General features: G+C 39.2%; 1 protein-coding gene across 1 annotated transcript in view; it reads left to right on the top strand.

Moving 5' to 3' along the window:
- Nucleotides 1–19,657, top strand: part of LOC149016701 (Zinc finger C-x8-C-x5-C-x3-H type family protein) — a 45,148-nt gene that overhangs the window by 13,521 nt on the left and 11,970 nt on the right. The window contains exons 2-5 of the mRNA XM_089154777.1: nt 11,149–11,350; nt 11,639–11,730; nt 11,880–11,975; nt 12,127–12,220. Of these exons, the coding sequence (XP_089010903.1) occupies nt 11,149–11,350; nt 11,639–11,730; nt 11,880–11,975; nt 12,127–12,220 (484 nt within the window). The remainder of the gene's footprint in view (nt 1–11,148; nt 11,351–11,638; nt 11,731–11,879; nt 11,976–12,126; nt 12,221–19,657) is intronic.

The raw sequence follows: 19,657 nt of genomic DNA, 5'->3' as shown, positions 1-19,657 counted from the left end.
AGAAATAAATCTGTATTTCTCCCACTTATATCTTTCGTACTATAAATAGAAGAATCTTGACCAATATAAGACCAAGTCTCATCTGTGGCTTCTGGATTGACCTAGGAAAAACATAAAAGTAAAAGTAAAAACTGAATTTTACTCCATTGTTTAACACTCCTCAAGTTGGAGCATATATGATGTAACCTGGGTTCAACCCCCCAAAAATTGGGCCCAAAAATCTAGACCCAAAGAAGCTTTCAAAGCTGGCCGAATTACACCAGGGGTATTTTTGTCATTTCTAGCCCATTTTTTAGGGCTCAGTAGAGGTCTTGATACAATTCCCTCGATCCAAGGTTTATGGATCTATTTTTAGTTTTTTATTTGAGTTAGTAGTTTGAGAGTTATATTCCATTTAAGCTGGGTTGAGTTAGTTAGTTGTGGATATGATAAGATCCCTTATCCAAAACGGTTCTTATCTTTTAGGAGTTTGTTTTGTTTTGAGGGTTATATTTTAGTTTAAAGTGTGTTAGCAAGATTCCAATCTTGGAGTTGTGATCTTGTAGTAATTTGATTCCTTTTTGTGTGTGGTAGTCTAGTGTTGGGATCCTCATCTATTAAGGATTCCCAACTCCTGTCAGAGTCTTTTATTTTTAGGCTATAAATAACCACTTCTTGCATTGTAATTTTCAGATTGATTAATGAATAAAATCATGACTTCAAGAATGGACTTGAGAGGAGTTGTGGGATCCCAAGATGGGTGACCTGCGGCTGGGTATTTGCCATTGTTTTCCATGGTTTTGAAGTTCTTTCCTTTTTTTTTCAAGCTTTTGAATTCTCTTCTGCAATTTCCAGCAAGCTTCCACAAGCTACAGCCATCAAACGGTATCTCCAGATCAGTCCCAGGTTAGTCCAGTCACCTCCCTACCCCATTGCAGTCCTTCATAGCTCCCTCCCAGGCCACTTGCAAGTTCCTTTTATTTTTCTAGAAAATTTCTGGACCCAAAATTTGAGGTTAGATCTATGGCAATCTAACAGTTAGATCTAGACCAAACTTTAGGAGTACTCTTCCCCTAACCCTTGTAACTTTCCCTCCAACCCGATGACCATCTAAACCTTCCCTAAAGTCTGAAATTTCTGCACTTCTTCTTTAAGGAATTCTGCAGAATTTTTAGCTTCCATCAAACCCTAAGTTCTGGAACTTAGATCTGAACCACTTTCCACCATAGAGTTTTAGTGCCTCAAGAGTACCCTAAAACCCTAACTTGTCCTTCACCTTTTGTTTGGAAATCCTTGGCAGCTCTAGGAGTCTAGAGAAACTACCTGACTACCTCTAACCCTAGATTTAGGTTTCATCAGTGGTATCAGAGCTATAGTTCTAGCTCCGTGGATGACTCGATCTATTGTTGCAAAGAAGGAATTGAACTGCAGGACTTTTATTCAGCCCCTCCATTAATGTCATCTTAAAAGTATTTTCAATAGGGAAAAAAGTACAATGAAGACTAGAGGAGGAGTTGCCCCTTCTACACTAGAGTACAATGAGGTTTGCATTGAGCTTTGGTAACTGTTGATAGTGGGAGTAGCTCCAACGTGGTGTTTGAAGAATTTGTAAAGAGGACTGATTTAAAATTGAGAAGCATCCCTAACCCCATAGAGTCTACCTTATAAACTATGAAGAATTATAAGTCACTCATAGGTGTGTAGTTCCCATTAGTCCCCATTCTCACTCAGAGGAGATATGGTGTGATGTAGTACCCATGGGATTGTCTGACATTATTCTAGGTAGGCTTGATTGTATGATAACAATGTAACTATCAAGGGGAGAGAAAACAAGTGTAAGTTCACGCACAAAGGCTTGAGAATGGTAACAAAGGCTTGAGAATGGTATTCTTACCCTTGGACCTACCAACAGAGATCAAGAAGCAGACCCTCAAAGCAACTCAGGAGGACTCCAATTCCAAAATACATCACTTGGTGGATTCCAATATGAAGGACCCAGTCAAGAGAACAACCAAGACACCACCTCTTGCTCTAAGGCCAAGGCTCCACAATCTAATGGTGAACCCTCTCCTCCAATCCCTAAGCTTCCTTTGGAAAAGGTGTATAAGAGATTGACAAAACTACCATAAGAGTGGAAGATCGCATCGATGAGGTACCCGCTAGCTACACCAGTGGTTCCCTATGCCCTTAGCATCAACGGTAGAGTACTGCTGCCCACAGACATCAGGACCATACCAGCACCAATCCCATGCAAAATTGGCCCTCCTTTAGGTCTCAATTTCTTCCTGGGAGAAGGTACCATGATTATTCTAAGGGCAATAGCTACAATCATGATAAAGGTGTTGATAGAGAAAGGCTCCAAAGGCATGGCTATCGACTCCCTCCTTCCTCCTAGGGCTCTTAACACTCAGGCCCCTAGGATTGGGGATTACATTGCCCCCAGTTCAATTTCACCAAGATTCTGTCAAGGAAAGGTGCAAGTAGCAACACACCTATTGCTTCCTCCTGACTGCAAGATGAGAGGACAAATCCACATGCAAGCCCTTGATGAATCCCTAATAATATTTCCCAAAAATTCATACAAGAATGCAAGAAATAACAAGATAACACTGGTTTCTATGGTGCCAATCACCCCCCACACCTCACGGTGTTCCCTCAGCCTATGGCTGCCCACAAGACTCTCCAAAATTCGATGATCTTCCTTTCCTCTTTTCCTCTATTTATTATTTCAAATAACCCTAACTAACCCTCATTCCACCCTAATAATATTTCCCAAAAATTCATACAAGAATGCAAGAAATAACAAGATAACACTGGTTTCTATGGTGCCAATCACCCCCCACACCTCACGGTGTTCCCTCAGCCTATGGCTGCCCACAAGACTCTCCAAAATTCGATAATCTTCCTTTCCTCTTTTCCTCTATTTATTATTTCAAATAACCCTAACTAACCCTCATTCCACAAGGCCTCTCATCCTAGGGTCCTAACACTACCGGCCCCTCGAAAATCACCTTGTCCTCAAGGTGATGGAATTGTTGAAGTTTAGTCGTGTGATGGTGCCGCATAACCGTAGTAAATCAAAATCATCCTCCTAGGCTGAATAACACACCCACTGCTCAAAATCAGACTTGGAGCGTTTTTTTTTTTTTTTTTTTTTTGCCTGCAACGAAATTAATCCCCATCGCACCGCTGCATCTCAAGAAGCCTGCGTGTAGCTTGGAAGACGATGGATTTTCCTCAGTCATTGCAGCCCCAACGTTGCCTCCCTTTCTATTCTGAAGTTCAGAGGTTGAAGACGATGGTTCCCCAACTTGTTGGTTCGGTTGGACCATTTTCTGGCAAGTTCTTGGTTCAGGCTTGGTTTGGGTTTGGGTTTTGACCCGTTTGAGTTATTTGGGTTTAAAGTATTGATGAAAAGGCTTGGATTTTGGATATATACGAAATGGGCCAGGCCCATGAGTGATGATGAGAAGGTGTAAGGTCCAAATACTTAAACCCATGGGTGAAGAGTAATGGGCTGATCGTTGGTTTGATTGTAGGGATTGGGTTTTGGGTTATGAAACTGTAATGGGCCCAAAATAATTCTATTAAATGGGCTAGACATGAACACTTAAAATCATGGGTTAACAAATATGGGTTGGATAATGAGTTAATGAAATACGATGGGCTGGGGATTAATGGAATGGGCTGGGCCCAAGGGGGTTTCTTAGGAAAACATACGGCCCATTCTTTGAACTTGGATCTCTTGGGCTCTAAATCTGATTCTAAGCATACCTGAATTGGGCCCGAATTAGAAGCTCCTTGGCCCTTAATGTTTGAACCAAACTGATTGACCGGTTTGGGTTGAGCCGAACCAACCTCAAAAACCCTAAAACTCCACAGTCTTCTTCCTTTCCTACGAATAGAATTTTTGGCCGCCTGCAACTTGCCGTCGATTGTACCTGGCCTCCTTCTATGCTTCTTCACTTCACTGCATCTCGATTTTATAGCAGAATATTGCTCCTCCACTCTGGTACGGTAGGTATCTTCACTCAATCCTATCTTCATCTTTTTGCTCCACGTTTGGTGATGCGTGACTTTCGTAGCCGGCAGTACTTCATCCTTCATTCGATACTTCTCAACCTGGTTGTTGTCTATCTCCAAATTTGATGTCGGTTGTCTCCCGTCGCTAAACTCACACCTCAGGGCTTCTTTGAATCCCGTCCAAGAAAATGCCATCCAATTCTTGTGATAGATCCAGTCAAGTGCCTCTCCTTCCAGATGTTGGATCGCTATCCCCAACCATTGCTCTTCCTCGATCTGGTTCTCCCAGCAGAAGAGAAGAACCTCTAAAATCCATCTCTGAACTCCTCCTTCACCAGAAAACGAAGGCAGTGCCATCACCTCCCTGGATCGTTACAGCTCTGATGCCAATTGATGAATCCCTAATAATATTTCCCAAAAATTCATACAAGAATGCAAGAAATAACAAGATAACACTGGTTTCTATGGTGCCAATCACCCCCCACACCTCACGGTGTTCCCTCAGCCTATGGCTGCCCACAAGACTCTCCAAAATTCGATGATCTTCCTTTCCTCTTTTCCTCTATTTATTATTTCAAATAACCCTAACTAACCCTCATTCCACAAGGCCTCTCATCCTAGGGTCCTAACAGCCCTCCCGAGGGTTGACCTTGAAGCACATGACAAACACATTTTTAGGAGATGAATGTTTTTAAGAAGGGGAGAGCGGATTTAACCTAGGTTGGGCCCCCAAAAAATTGGGCCCAAAAGTCTAAACCCAAAGAAGCTTCCTAAAGCTGGCCGAATTACACCTGGGGTATTTTTGTCCTTTTCAAACCCCTTTTTAGGCCTCAATATGGTTCTTGATAGAATCCCCTCGATCCAAAGGTTATGGATCTATTTTTAGTTTCTTAATTTGAGTTAGTCATTTGAGAGTTATATCCCATTTTAAGTCAAGTTGAGTTTGTTAGTTAGTTGTGGATAAGATAAGCTTCCTTATCCTCTTTTAGGAGTTTGTTTTGTTTTGAGAGTTCTATTTTGTTTTAAATTGTGTTAGCGAGATTCCAATTCTAGAGTTGTGATCTTTAGTAATTTGATTGTTTTTTGGGTGTGGTAGTCTACTGTTAGGATCCTCATCTATTAAGGATTCCCAACCCTAGTCAGAGTCTTTTATTTTTAGGCTATAAATAGCCTCTTCTTGTATCATAATTTTCTGATTCATTGATGAATAAATTATAATTTGAAGAATGGAATTGAGTGGAGTTGTGGGATCCTGAAATGGGTGACCTGCGGCTGGGTATTTGCCATTGTTTTCTGTGGTCTTGAAGTTCTTTCTTCTTTTTCAAGCTTTTGAATTCTCTTCTGCAATTTCCAGCAAGTTTCCACAAGCTACAGCCATCAAACGACAGCTCCAAATCGGTCCCAGGTTAGTCCAGTCGCCTCCCAACCCCATTGCAGCCCTTCCTAACCCCCTCCCTCTTCTTCTAGGCCACCCGCAAGTTTCTTTTATTTTCCCAGAAAGTTTCTGGAATTTTCGGGGCCCTTTTCTGGACCTAAAATTTGTGGTCAGATCTACGGCAAACCAAGTGTTAGATCTGGACCAAACTTTAGCAGTAGCCTGCCCCTAACCCTAGTAACCTTCTAGTTTCAACCCGATCAGACCATCTAGACCCTATTTCCCTGAAGTCTGAAATTTCTGCACTTCTTTGTTAAGGAATTCTGCAGAATTTTTAACTTCCACCAAACCCTAACATCTGGAATTCAGATCTAAACCACCTTCCTCCTTAGAGTTTTAGAGCCTCAAGAGTACCCTAAAACCCTAGCATGTCCTTCCTCTTTTGGTTGGAAATCCTTGGCAGCCCAAGGAGTTTGGGGAAATTGCCTTACTACCCCTAATCCTAGATTCGGGGTTTCATCAATACAAGTCACCGGTATCCAGGTTGGAACAACTATTCTTAAAGATAGGTCCAAAAAGATGTTTGGTGAAGATATCACCAAGCTAGTCCGAAGAGGAAAACAAAAGGTGTTTTAATCTTGTTGTAACTCATAAGGACTCCATCATGTATAAAATGACAGTCAACTTCAATGTGTTTGTACACTCATGGAACACTGGATTACTTGCAAAACAGATGGCTGCTTGATTGTTGCAAAATATTTCCATCGGTTCATTGACAGGAAGTCCCGACTCAAGATGGAAGGATTTCAGCAACATTAACTCTGCAGTATTTTGGGCTACTGCTTTATACTCGGCCTCTGCACTTGATTGAGCAGCAATGGGCTGCTTCTTGCTTTGCCAAGTAACCAGGTTGCCACTCACACATGTATAATATCCAGTTGTTGACTGTCTATCGTCATAAACTCCTGCCTAATCTGCATTAGAGTATCCTTTACATCTATATGACCATGAGAGTGATAGATTAGTCGCTTTCTGGGTGCTCCTAAACCACAATATATGACATATTGCTTCCCAGTGTATTTTCGTCGGGGAGTGCATGAATTGGCAACAATCCCAATAGCAAATAATTGTGGCGTAGACTCATACTAACCATTAGGTAAACTAGTTTTGCTGTTAACTTCCTGTACCAAAGTCTTCAATATCAGCGGTGCCGGACTTTTTATGAGGATCTAGAGGTGTATCAACTGGTTTGGCACCAAGATTTCCTATCCTAGTAAGTGAAGCACATATTTCTTTGTCAAACTAATTTCCTTGCTGCAAAGAACTTTAATATCTAAGACATATCCAAGTGGACCTAGCCACCTAGGTCCTTCAGTTGGAATGACGATGCAATTAAATCTTTGCATCCGCTATACTGGTAGCATCATTTCCAAAGATGCTGATATCATCAACATACACCACAAGAATTTCTACATGTGAATTCCGACGGTGAACATAGAGTTATCATATTAGCGCTGTATAAAATCATATTCGATAACAACGGAGCTGAATTTTTCAAAACACATCTGAGAGACTGTTTCAGTCCATAAATAGCCTTATGAAGTTTGCAAACTTTGTTTGACATCTCCCCCTAAGCATCAACTCTAGGAGGTTGCTCCATTTAGACTTCCTCCGCAAGATCACCATTGAGGAAGGCATTTTTAACATCCAACTGGTAAAGGGGATATGCGAACTCTTACAGAATTAAGTTGAGCTGCTGGAGAAAAAGTTTCGAAGTAGTTGATCTCATATGTCTGAGTATAACCTTTAGCGACCAGCCAGGCTTTAAAATATTAATGGACCAATCAGGAAGGTACTTCATAATATAGAACCAACGACAAGGGAAAACATCCTTTCCAGGAGGCAAATCCTCAAGAGACCATATGTTTTTCTTGACAAGAATGCATCCATCTCAACGTCCATAGCAATTTTCTATCCAGGATGAGAGATGTTCTCAGACTCAATGGTATGATTAGGCTTTCCATAAAAGATGCACTGACGAGAGGACTTGTCAAATTGCTGTCCAGCGGAACCACACCATGGCCACGTGACTGATTATGTCCTCTAAAAGATCCTTTTCCTTGATCAGCAATAAAGGCAGAGTTTTCTTCGGTAGGAGCAATAGCAGAATACGGGTGGAACAGTGGCAAGATGATTAAGTTGAAAGAAGACCTCATTAAGGGGGTGCACCTTCTCTCCAGTAAACTAGGCTTTTGTGCATTGGTAATCAGGATGCAAACCTCCCAAAAATTTAGCCACATGAAATTCTGCCATCTGTTGTTTTAATTGGTCAAGATCAACTCTCAAATGCTGGTATATTTGCAATTCCTCAAGATACCCCTTATAAGTACTGAAATAAGTACTGTAATAATCACTAAGTGATTTGTCCCCCTGTGAAATCTAATATATTTTTTCTCAGAGTTCATAAGTGTGATAAATAGTTTTGCTCTGTGAATAACCTTCACAAAGATCATCCCACACGCCTCTAGCTAATGTGTGAAATATTACTATTACCCAAAATATTAGGTTCAACATTGTTCCACAATCAGATCTTCGCAATTAAATTTTCACGCATCCAATCATCATGGGCAGCAACAGATTTGCGATCTTTGAGGTCAGGTTTGGGAGGATCTTCTTTTATACATTTAATCTTTTCCTTTGCATGACTATAGGCTTTAATAGCCTGGGCCCATAATAGGTAACTAGACACACCATTGAGTTTAATAGATGTAACTTGTACATTCAGCATATCAGTAGATGCCTTAGGGTCAGCCAGGATAGCAGTAATAAACAGGTGTGCAGGGATAGATGACAAAACCGAATAAAGACCTTGCACAGCCTAGTAGCTAGGTGAACAGAAGCAGCAATAGTAGAGGAATAAACTTCAAATAACTGAAGTAGATTGAGTCAGAATAATAGCACCTGAGGAGCAGAATTCAGAGTGAATTTGAACCCTGAACAGAGGAGTTATCATCCATAGAAGAACATAATAGCACCTGAGCAGCAGAATTCAGAGTGAATTTGAACCCTGAACAGAGGAGTCATCATCCATGGAAGAGCATACTTCTTGACTTCAAATAACTGAAGTAGATTGAGTCAGAATAATAGCACCTAAGGAGCAGAATTCAGAGTGAATTTGAACCCTGAACAGAGGAGTCATCATCCATAGAAGAACATAATAGCACCTGAGCAGCAGAATTCAGAGTGAATTTGAACCCTGAACAGAGGAGTCATCATCCATGGAAGAGCATACTTCTTGACTTCAAATAACTGAAGTAGTTTGAGTCAGAATAATAGCACCTGAGGAGCAGAATTCAGAGTGAATTTGAACCCTGAACAGAGGAGTCATCATCCATAGAAGAGCATACTTGTTGACAGAAATCAGAGGAGGCTTCAATGTCTTCCATCAAGTAACAGATCTCAGTGCAAGTATATGTCTTGAAGTAGCAGTAAATTTCAGATTTCAGTGTTGCAGGCATAATACATATTCAGACCTTGAAGTCATTCGTAGGGTGGAATCAGGCCGCCTTGAAGAAATGCTTCTTCACATCATAGTGTGGCTGATTCTGAATTAAAAACAGAGTGCATCAAAAGCTGCAGTAGGCAAGAGAAAGTACTGAGAGAGGTTGCAGCCTTCCCCCTCACTCATAGAATAAAGAGCCATTCCATAATCCTTAGTGTAGGAAACAATTCCTGAACTGGTTTCAATCATGGTGGGAGAGATCTCGTCACTCCAAAATGGCGAGATCTACCAAAATTTTGGCGTAATCTCGGTGACCCATCTCGGTGGGTTTTAGGGCCCCGGTTGGGCTGAAATTTGGTATTTAGTCTATTTAAGGCCTTTTGAACACATTGGTGGCCTTAGAATTGTGAGAAAATAACCCCTAACTATGTCTTCTAAGTCAACCCTATGTGTAAAACCGAATGTAGAGATATCAAGTAATTCATGTTATCAACTATAAAGTATTAAGTACATTACACATCAAACTATCAAAAAACTTAAATGGCTTCAAAATTTTACAACTATAAGAAGTTTAGACTTTTAGTAAGTCATAAATCATAATCCATAAGTTTACAATCACAATCACAAGAGTATGTGAGTAATAAGATTACAAGACTACAAGACAGGAAGAGTATCACTCAGCATTCTGCATCAACTGATTCTGAACGGTGGCCACATATGACTCCCAAGTCAACTCATCACTATAGTATGTCACATATAGGTTTAAATGTCACATTAAGTAATAGGCTTGAATGATGATAATTTGATGTTGTAGATGTTTTAAAGATGTTTAGAAGTTGAATCCCCAACAAATTCTGACAAAAAATCAAGTTTTTGGCAATTTTTTATGGTTGTAGAGAGAGAGAGAGAGGCGAGATATGGCGAGATCTTGGCGAGATGTGGCGAGATGTGGCGAGATATGGCGAGATCTCGGCGAGATGTGGCGAGATCTCCCATCTCGCAGATCTCGCCTCTCCTCATGTCTCGCTATGTCAAGATAGCGAGATATCTCGCGAGATCTCGCCGAGATCTCCCACCATGGTTACAATCAATTGAGATTGCATCCCTACTACTCTAGAAACAAATAAAATCATATCAGCCCCACATATTTCTTTCCTAAAATAAATACCAAGGATGTTGAACAATATAAGACCAAGTTTAATGACTTAATCTGCGGCTTATAGACTAAGCCAGTTAAAATATAAAAGTAAAAGTAAAAATTGAATTTACTCCATTGTTTAACTGGTTGCATATTAAGTTAAAGAGAGTTTGGAACTACTATACACCTAGAGGACTTTTCCAGACACCTCTCTTAGTGGTAACAACTATAATTAGCAACAACGTACTTCTCCAGAGAGGATTTTCTACAAACCACTGGCGTTTGGCTCAATAATGGAACCCTCCTGACGTAATCGACTATATTCCAACGCCGAAACTAACACTGGGTCATCCTTGATACTGTTGCATTCCAACTAAACCAACTAGGGAATTCGGAGAACACTAACTCAAACCAATTGGAAACCCATTCAGGAACCATCACATACATATACCTGAAATCAAGGTTTGGGCCTTGAAGCTAGTCTAGCCTTAGAGATCTTGGTAGACTAAGCCTTATTCAAGTAAGGCTGCATCACCGTAACCCAACCTTTGTGTTCTACCTACAAATTCAATATGGTTGTGGGTTAAAAATTAGGAAAGAAGTACGGAAGCATTTCTTTCCCTGTGGTAGTTTATTTTTGTTTTGTGAAAGTGAACTAGACAATTGTATTTGTTCTAAATTAGCAAGAAATGGAACATCTAAACATTTTTTTTGTAAAACTTGAAGTTTAAGCAACTATAAAGAATAAGATGGGGAGTTATACAGGCTGGCTGGATAACTTATTTTGATCCTTGGCTGAAAAGCTTCACCCAATCTAGTTCATGCTTATCTTTAGCTCTCCCTGACAATTTATGCGGTTTGAGTTGTGAGGAAAAGCAGGCCAAGCTTTTTACTTGTTCTGCCAGACTGCAACCACTAGTATATATGCATCTGATGCATTTGGTATGAAATTTCTTATCCCACTGAGGCGGGTTCCATGATGTACCTATGCTTTTTATGTAAGATTTTTCTGGTTCAGTTTCTGAAAAACTTGATTGGTTTGTACTTTTTAGCCTTGCTTATCTCAGCTTTTATTGATTTTTTTTAAACCAAACCCTGTGCAATGCTTAACATTTCCCCTCATGTTTCCAGTTGTAAATATGGCGATGGTTGTAAGTTTCTCCATGTGAACCAGCAACAGGCAAAACCTAATGCATTTGGTTTTGGGTCTGGTTCACAGTTTGAGGCAAATCAGCAACAACAAAAGCCCAATCCTTTTGGATTTGGGGTGCAGAACAACTCGAAGCCTAGAGGAACCTCTGATTTTGGTCCAAAATATCAGAGTCAATTCAAGGTTTGTAATGATATGTTCATCCATAGCCTAAATAATTCCCTGGATTGCCAATCAAGGCAAAGGTAATATTATATGGTAGGCATGAAATTCCTTCTTCCTGGCTGTTGTATGCTCTTATATGTAACATCCTTAAAGTCTCGTTATTTTTCTTATTTTCATGTTTGGTGGTTTTATGAGCTAATGGATCTAGGATATGTAAGTTTTCACCTGGTATTCTTTTCCCATTAAAGAGTTCAGCATACATGATACATGGTGTCTATTGTTTGCAATGATGTTTTCTGGGATCAGCCATTGGAGAACAAGTGGACTCGTTCATCAAGTGTACCCACTCCAAACTCCAGTTCTCGACAAGCTGACAACCAGTCCCAGGCTCCTCACAAGTGAGTCCTCTAGTTGTAAGACAAACTTGCATGCTTGCTTCTGTTTACAGATCTTAACTTATTCCTGATTCTCTCTCTCTCTCTCATGCACACAGTGTATTGAACCAAAGATTATTTGCTGAAGAATTTTGCATTTCATTGATGTCTAGGTGTACAGATCCTGAATTATGCAAACGTCAAATTCTCGAAGATTTTCAAAATGAAAGACCACTTTGGAAGCTGACCTGCTATGGGCATTTTAAATAGTATGTCTTAAGTAACAGGGGTGGGGAAGGGTTGACAACTATTTATCCGTGAACTCCAGTCCTCGAAGAAAGTTTAATATCTCTTACTTCATTTTCTTTTATTTCCATGTGGGATTCTCCATGGCTAAATTGTTGCTTATTTTCTTTGTAGTGGATCATGTGACATTGTTGGTGACATTAGCTATGAAGAATTGCGGGCTGAAGCATATAATGATGCGAAGCAGGGGTTAAGCTTGCAATCAATTGTATGTTTGATTTATACAAAGAACGATATCCTCTCAATCTATTGATAAGTTTATTTCTATATATACGTTATTGTTTTTACTTTTATCATATATGTTTTTCGTGAGTTCCGAAATTACTTGCCAAGAACAGTTTCTAAATTTCTAAAGTATATCTGCAATTTTTGCTTGCAAATGTTTGTTGTTTTCTTTGATACATGCCAGTTTCTATGGTGATCTTGAGTCTTCGACACAATAATCTTCATTTAGTCAGAATGTAAAACCAAATTTCCTTAGTTCTGCAGAGACAGTCCTTCACATTGGTAATAATCTACACGAAGTCCAGAGTGATTCTGAATACTTTTCTTGTATTCACCCAAAAAATAATGATAAAAAAATAAAAAAAACTGCACAGATAAGGGGGCAAAAGATTGAGACCACAAAAGATACTCAAGAATCTTCAGAAAGCTTATAATAGGATAAAATGCCAGTCAGTTCTACTTGCCTTCTAATTGGAATGGAAACTTCTATCAGTTAAAACAAACAGAAACCTAGAAATACACATAACGTCACAGAAGGTAAAGCGTATATGAGAAAATGCTCCTACCATATCAAGTTCGACCAGCTAGTAGCCAAGATATATATAAGGTTTTGAACCAAAGCTGGTATTTTTTACCTGCAATATTGAGATTGTGGTTTTGCAGCCCATTGGAGTGGTTCTGGCCCGATTTTCTGAGCTTTTATGTGAGTTAAACATAATCGATTCAAGTTCTGACTTACCAGTCAGATGGGTAGACGCACTAGAATCTGATCCATGGAGTGGAAGAGGTGGATGTAAGGGAAGCTGAGTACCAATGTGGGCTGGAGTAGTAGTTGGGGAAGTTGGTCGACATATATTAAGTGAAAATAAATTGGGAATTCATTACTTTATCTCTCCACTGTTCTTACACTTGTCACTAGACCATCATACATATCCTTAACTATGTCCCCATATTTACTTGCAAAATTAGCTTTAGGAACTCTATCGTAACCTTTTTCTAGGTCAATAAATACCATATGAAGGTCTTTCCTACACTTCCTTTCCATAAATCTTTTAGTTAGGTAAATAGCCTCCGTTGTAGATTGTCCTGACATAAACCCAAATTGGTTCTCCGTAATTGTGGTTAAGTGTCTCAAATGAGTTTCAATTATTGTTAGAATCTCCCATAATGTTATAGTATGGCTCATTAGTTTAATGCATCTATAGTTATTACAACTTTGACTATCACCTTTATTTTTGTAAATTGGACAATGATGCTTCTCCTCCATCCATCTGGCATTTTCCTTGTGCTCATAATCTTATTAAACAACTTAGTTAACCAAGCTAGCTTGTAGGTTTCTAAGCTCTTCCATACTTGTATTGGGATTTCATTAGGACCATGCGTCTAGCCTATTTTCATCCTCTTTAGAGTTTCTTTTACTTTGAACACGGAATCTGTATATATGTTTGAAAATTGGTGCCTTGGTGAATGGTGTTATCATCCAACTCATAGGTACCTAAAGAATGCTCGTTTAGTGGACTAAAGAAATAGATTTCCCATCTCTTCTTAATGTCCTTATCACGTACCAGTACTTTACCATCTCCACTTTTAATACATTTAACATGGTCAAGATCTTTACTCTTCCAATCCCTTACTTTAGCTATCTTATAAATATATTTTCCCCCTTCCTTCGTGCCCAACTTATTATATAAATCTTCATATTTCTTTTCCCATTCTTTTCATGCAATTTTCTTAGCTTCATTTCTAGCCAACCTATACCTTTAAAAATCCTCAACATCCTTAGTTCTTTGACATGTCTTAAAGCTAGCTTTCTTGTTCTTAACGGCTGCTTGAACGGTTGAACCTCACTATTCCACCACCAAGTCTCTCCATAGAAATGAAGCTTTCCTTTTGATTTACCTATGACATCTTTATCCTCCTTCTTGATACACGTAGCCATTTCATTCCACATTGTATTAGTGTCCCCTTTAAGATCCCACTTTTCTTATTTGACTACTTTATTAGCGAAAGATTTCAAACACTCTCCTTTAAAGTTCCACCATCTTATCCTAGGATAGTTAACCTCGCATCTTTTATGAGTTTTTGGAGTTAGGCGCATATCTAAGACCACTAGTCAATATTGTGCATTTAAGCTTTCCCCTGGTATCACCTTGTAATCCTTGCACAACAATCTATCAGACCTTCTATTTAGGAAGAAATCTATTTGGCTTCTATGATGTCCACTTTTGAAGGTAACTAAATGCTTCTCTCTCTTTTTAAAGTATTTACGATTGATAGATCAAAAGCAATGGAAAAATCTAAAATTGAGATCCCTTCCTCATTCCTCTCTCCAAAACCATATCCTCCATTTACGCTCTCATAGCTTCCTTAATCTTTCCCAATATATCCATTTAGATCACCCCCTTTGATAATCTTTTCTCCTTGACGAATTCCTTGCATTAATCCATCAATATTTTCCCAAATTCTAACTTTGGACTTTCATCCAATTCTACTTGAGGCGCATATGCAATAATTATATTTATGATCTCTTTCTCCATTATAAGCTTGATAGCAATAATCCTTTCACCTACTCTTTTAACATCCCACATTGTTCTTAAAATCTTTATCCACTATTATACCTAGTTACCTACTCCATTTTGATTACTCTTATCCTCAATATACCAAAGTTTAAAGTCATCTAACTCTTTAGCTTTTTTACCCTTCCATCTAGTTTCTTGAATACAAACTATATTAATCTTATTTTCCTCATGACATCTGTCAATTCTAAGCTCTTACATGTTAAAGATCCTATGTTCTAAGATGCCAATCTAATCATCCATTTCTGGATTAGCTTCTTTACCTGCACTTGTCCATGGCACGGGAACCCTTGCCAACTTATCACCGTATCCTAGCGCTGATGCGATGCGTCACTTACGGGGGGATGCCCTAGCTTAACCTTGCCCACTTGTCACTACACTTGGGCCATAGACTAGCGTGTCACTTCTATTGTCAGGGAACGCTAGCATGATGTTTATCCTATAAGCTCAAATCCATGAAAAAGGTCTGGCTAGATTTTTCCGGTGCCAGCTGCTAACCTGATGCACCAACAGAGTTGCTTTTAGTGGTTAGTCCTTTGGTAAGAACATCTATAGCGGACCAACAGATGGAACATAGGAATGGAGATAAGCTTTCTCCAATCTCCCCTTTGATAAAGTGATGATCAATCTCCACATTTTTTATCCTATCATGCTGAGCAGATTATAAGCTATGCCAATTGAAGACTTATATTAAGAGCATAAATGCATAGGTAGCTCCACATTAACACAAAAACTTATAGGACTGGTTATCGAGAAACTTTTGCAATAGTAGCCAAGATGACTATGACAAAGGTTTATTCTTTTCTGATCAGTAAATCAATGCACATGAACAAATTTCCTTAGCATTGAGGATCATTGCCTACCTTGGAATAAGTTTACCTGGCAACCATACTTACACCAACAACATTGTTCAGAAGAAGATAACCCTATGCGATTATGGGATCAATGGTATTGATCTAGTAGGCATAACTAAACACTCATCAGTTTTCCATATACTTTTTTATTGCATTAGCAGCAAGGGGCTTCACAGAGATGGCATAGAGACCTCAAGAATTATTCATGAGAGCACACAATCAGGACCTTAACCAGTAATTCTGCCTATTAATTTCTTTAAAAATTATAAAATTAGTGGTCAGAATCCATGAAAAGGGTTTGGCTAGAAGAGCTAGGGGTAGACCTAAGATAACCTTAAGAGAAGTGGCGAGAAAGGATATGCATAGCTTAGGCCTTGTATCTAGCATGTCCTCAAAGGCTCAAACAAAACTGATTGGAAGGCAAGAATCCATGTAGCCGACCCCAATTAGTTGGGACAAGGCTTATTGTTGTTGTTGTTGTAGTGGTCAGAAATCAGACTCTAAGAATCAAAACCAGATGCTAGAATGAAGAAGAAGACGAAGAGCAGCAGGAATAGCACCACTCCCTGTGATTTTGGATTGATTTCCCAGAACGCAGACCTCTTTATTTATAGGCTGCAGTCTTCAATTACAATCTACTAGGACAGGATATTCTGTCCAAAATAGAAACAAATGTTGCAGGATATTCAGTCCAATATTCTATTCACATAAAAATATAAAGCAAGAAGAAGGAAACTCCAGAAAATCCAGATCTCCAATCCAACTACAGCTGTATCCAAATCTCTCATAGATCTTAACTCTCCCCCTCAAGCTGGAGCATACAAATCTCCCATGCCTAGGTTGGAATGGATGGATCGAAAAATAGGACCAAAAAAGGCCTTGGTGAACACATGAGCTAACTGATCAGCAGAACTGCAGATCACACAACGGGTGTCACAATAATTTCCTTCTTAACACCATCACAGACAAATTGGCAACCCACCTCTATATCTTTGTTCTTTCATGGAAAACAAGATCATTGGCAATATAAGTGGCAGCTTGATTATTGCAAAACATCTTTATGGGAGAGGAAATTAGAAACCCCATTTTCTCCAGTAAAGAACGAAACCACATCAACTATATAGCTGTCTGAGCCATAGCTCTATACTTTGCTTAAGCGCTAGATCGGGCAACAATAGATTTTACTTCTCAATGTCAAAAGGTTCCCTCCAAGAAATGTATAGTAACCTATAGCGGACTGATGGTTAACTATAGATCCTACCCAATCTACAACGGAGAAGGCTCCCAAATTCATACTTTTATTAGAACAATAAATAAGTCTCTTACTGGTAGCACGCTTGGGATACGAAGCAGTCTCATTGCTGTATCCCAAAGGGCTTTCTTAGGAGACTGCATAAATTAGCTTAGCACTCCTATAGAATAAGAGCTATCAGGCCGTAACTGTGAGAAGATAAGTTTTCCAAAGTGACTTCTGTAACGATTCACCATCCTGTAGTCCACATTTTAACTGAGGGTCTATAAGGATGTCAGTAGGTTTGGAGGCAAGCTTTCCAATCTCTATAAAATGATAAAAACGTACTTTCTCTGTGATGGTATAATTCCCTTTTTACTGTGGATTACCTCAACTCCAAGAAAGTATTGTAGGTTACCCAAGTCTTTAGTTTGGAACTGTTACTTAATTGTGCTTTAACTACATTAATAGCATCAACATCGTTCCCTAAAATAATTATATCATAAACGTACACAACCATAATGACTATATTGCTGCCCTGCTATTGAATGAAACAAGAATGGTCAAAATAACATTGAACAACCAATAAGACTCCAAAATACTACTGAATTTCTCAAACCAAGTCCATGGAGACTGTTTGAGACAAAAATTACTTCATGTAACTTGCAAACACGAGTATGATCCTCCCCTTAAGCAGCATACCAAGGGATTGCTCCATATAAACCTCCTTATACAAAAATGCATTTTGGTATCCAGTTGAAAATAGGCCATTCATGATTTACAACCAAAGAAATTAGAACTCAAAGATAGTTGAGCATAGCAACAGGAGAGAAAGTTTCAAAATAATGAACACCATAAATTTGAGTATAGCCTTTGGCTACCAGGCGAGACTTGAGCCTTTCATCAGTACTTGACAATGTACACCCAGTGAAAATGTACCAAATCCCGCCTGGGGGATAAATCTACCAAAGACCGTGTATTATGAGATTGTAAAGCATCCGTTTCCACATCCTTAGTGGCCTACCATTTAGGGAGTTTAAGGGCCTCAAGGTAATGGGTTGGAATATGAGTGGCAGAAAGGGAGACAACGAAAATGACAAAAAACAGGAGGTAAATGAGAGAGAGACACAGTTAAAAATAGGATAAATGACATTTGATTGTAGCTTACAAGTATGTTTACCTTTTTGAAGGCTGATAAGTAAGTCATCTCAAGTGCGAAGAGGGTCTCCACTGGAGAAATCCACTGGTGGGTAGGGTGAATGTGGAACCAAAGTATGAAATGTTGGCTACATTTCGGGTTTCGCCGGGCCGAAACCCCAAAATTTTGTTGAAATGTCAGCGAAATGTTTCCCCCCCCAGTTTCAAGGGGTATTTGAGGTAATTTTGGGCTGATTTTTTGCGCTTAGCCTAATTTAAGGCTAATAAACATAATAGGAGTGTTATTTTGGCCTAAAAGCTAAACTGAAATGTTCTTGATCGGCACATGCCTGGCTATATGTGGGTGAACTGGAATTCTAGAACATGAATTTAAACAAATGTAAATATGCAAATGATGCAAGAGAAAACAAATATCTTCATTAAATTTCAAGAAAGAAGAGAACTACAAGATCCATTATATAACTAGTTAAGTGTACAGGTATAAGTATGCAAGTGTAGGCAAGTACATGTTAGTCATCCAATCATCTCAATACCAAGTATTGTGCCTAGGTGGATCCATCTCCTCCCGATGCTCCATTGTAGAGTATATCATCCTCTCCCGCAACCAATGTACATATGTGTTATTTTGAGAAAGAATAAGGGGAAGAATGAGGGAGAAGAGAAGATGGAAGCCACGATTTAGTTGTGGAGGCTCAGATTGAACTTGTGAGCTCTCCTCAAAATAATATTACTTTATATAGGCTAATTTACAAGTATATTCTATATAGGAAAGCATCAACCAATTTCGATTGGTATAAAACTCTTAACTACCGCCTCTTTTTCCTATTGAGAGTTAGTGCAAGGCACTAACTCTTGATGGATCTGTCATTTCTCAAATTGCCCTTTCCTAACACTCCCCCTCAAGCTGGAGCATATATATTACTCATGCCCAGCTTGTTACAAATATAGGTAACTTTTGTATTCCCTAGAGCTTTGGTGAACAAATCTACGAGTTGTTCTCCAGTCCTCACATGCTTGGGGGATATTATGCCTTGTAGTAACTTCTCACGAACAAAGTGGCAATCAACTTCAATATGCTTGGTACGTTCATGAAAAACTGGATTTGATGCTATATGAACCGCAGCTTGATTATCACATCATAACTTCATTGGTGTGTCATCAATAATTCCTAATTCCTGGAGTAATTGTTTTATCCATACCATCTAGCATGTTACCTGTGCCATAGCACGATACTCAGATTCTGCGCTTGATCTTGCTACCACAGTTTGTTTCTTACTTTTCCATGATACAAGATTTCCTCCAACGAATGTGCAGTAGCCTGTAGTCGATCTTCTATCAATAGGTGATCCAGCCCAATCAGCATCAGAGAATCCTTTAACATTTCTATGCCCATGATTAGTGTAAAGAAGTCCACGTCCTGGTGCTTTCTTAAGATACCTCAGAATTTGTATAACTGCATCCCAAGTGATGTTCGTGGGGCAGACAAAAATTGACTCACAACATTGACTGGGAAGGCAATGTCAGGTCTAGTCACAGTCAGATAATTCAGCTTTCCAACAAGCCTTCTGTACTTCTCTGGATCATCAAGAATGGTTCCATCT

Source organism: Hakea prostrata, chromosome 5, assembly GCF_041222555.1.
Source record: "Hakea prostrata isolate BN-2017 chromosome 5, UWA_Hpros_2, whole genome shotgun sequence".
Taxonomy (NCBI): Eukaryota; Viridiplantae; Streptophyta; class Magnoliopsida; order Proteales; family Proteaceae; genus Hakea; species Hakea prostrata.
Note: the sequence above shows the minus strand (reverse complement) of the source record. Positions and strands in the feature narration are given on the sequence as shown.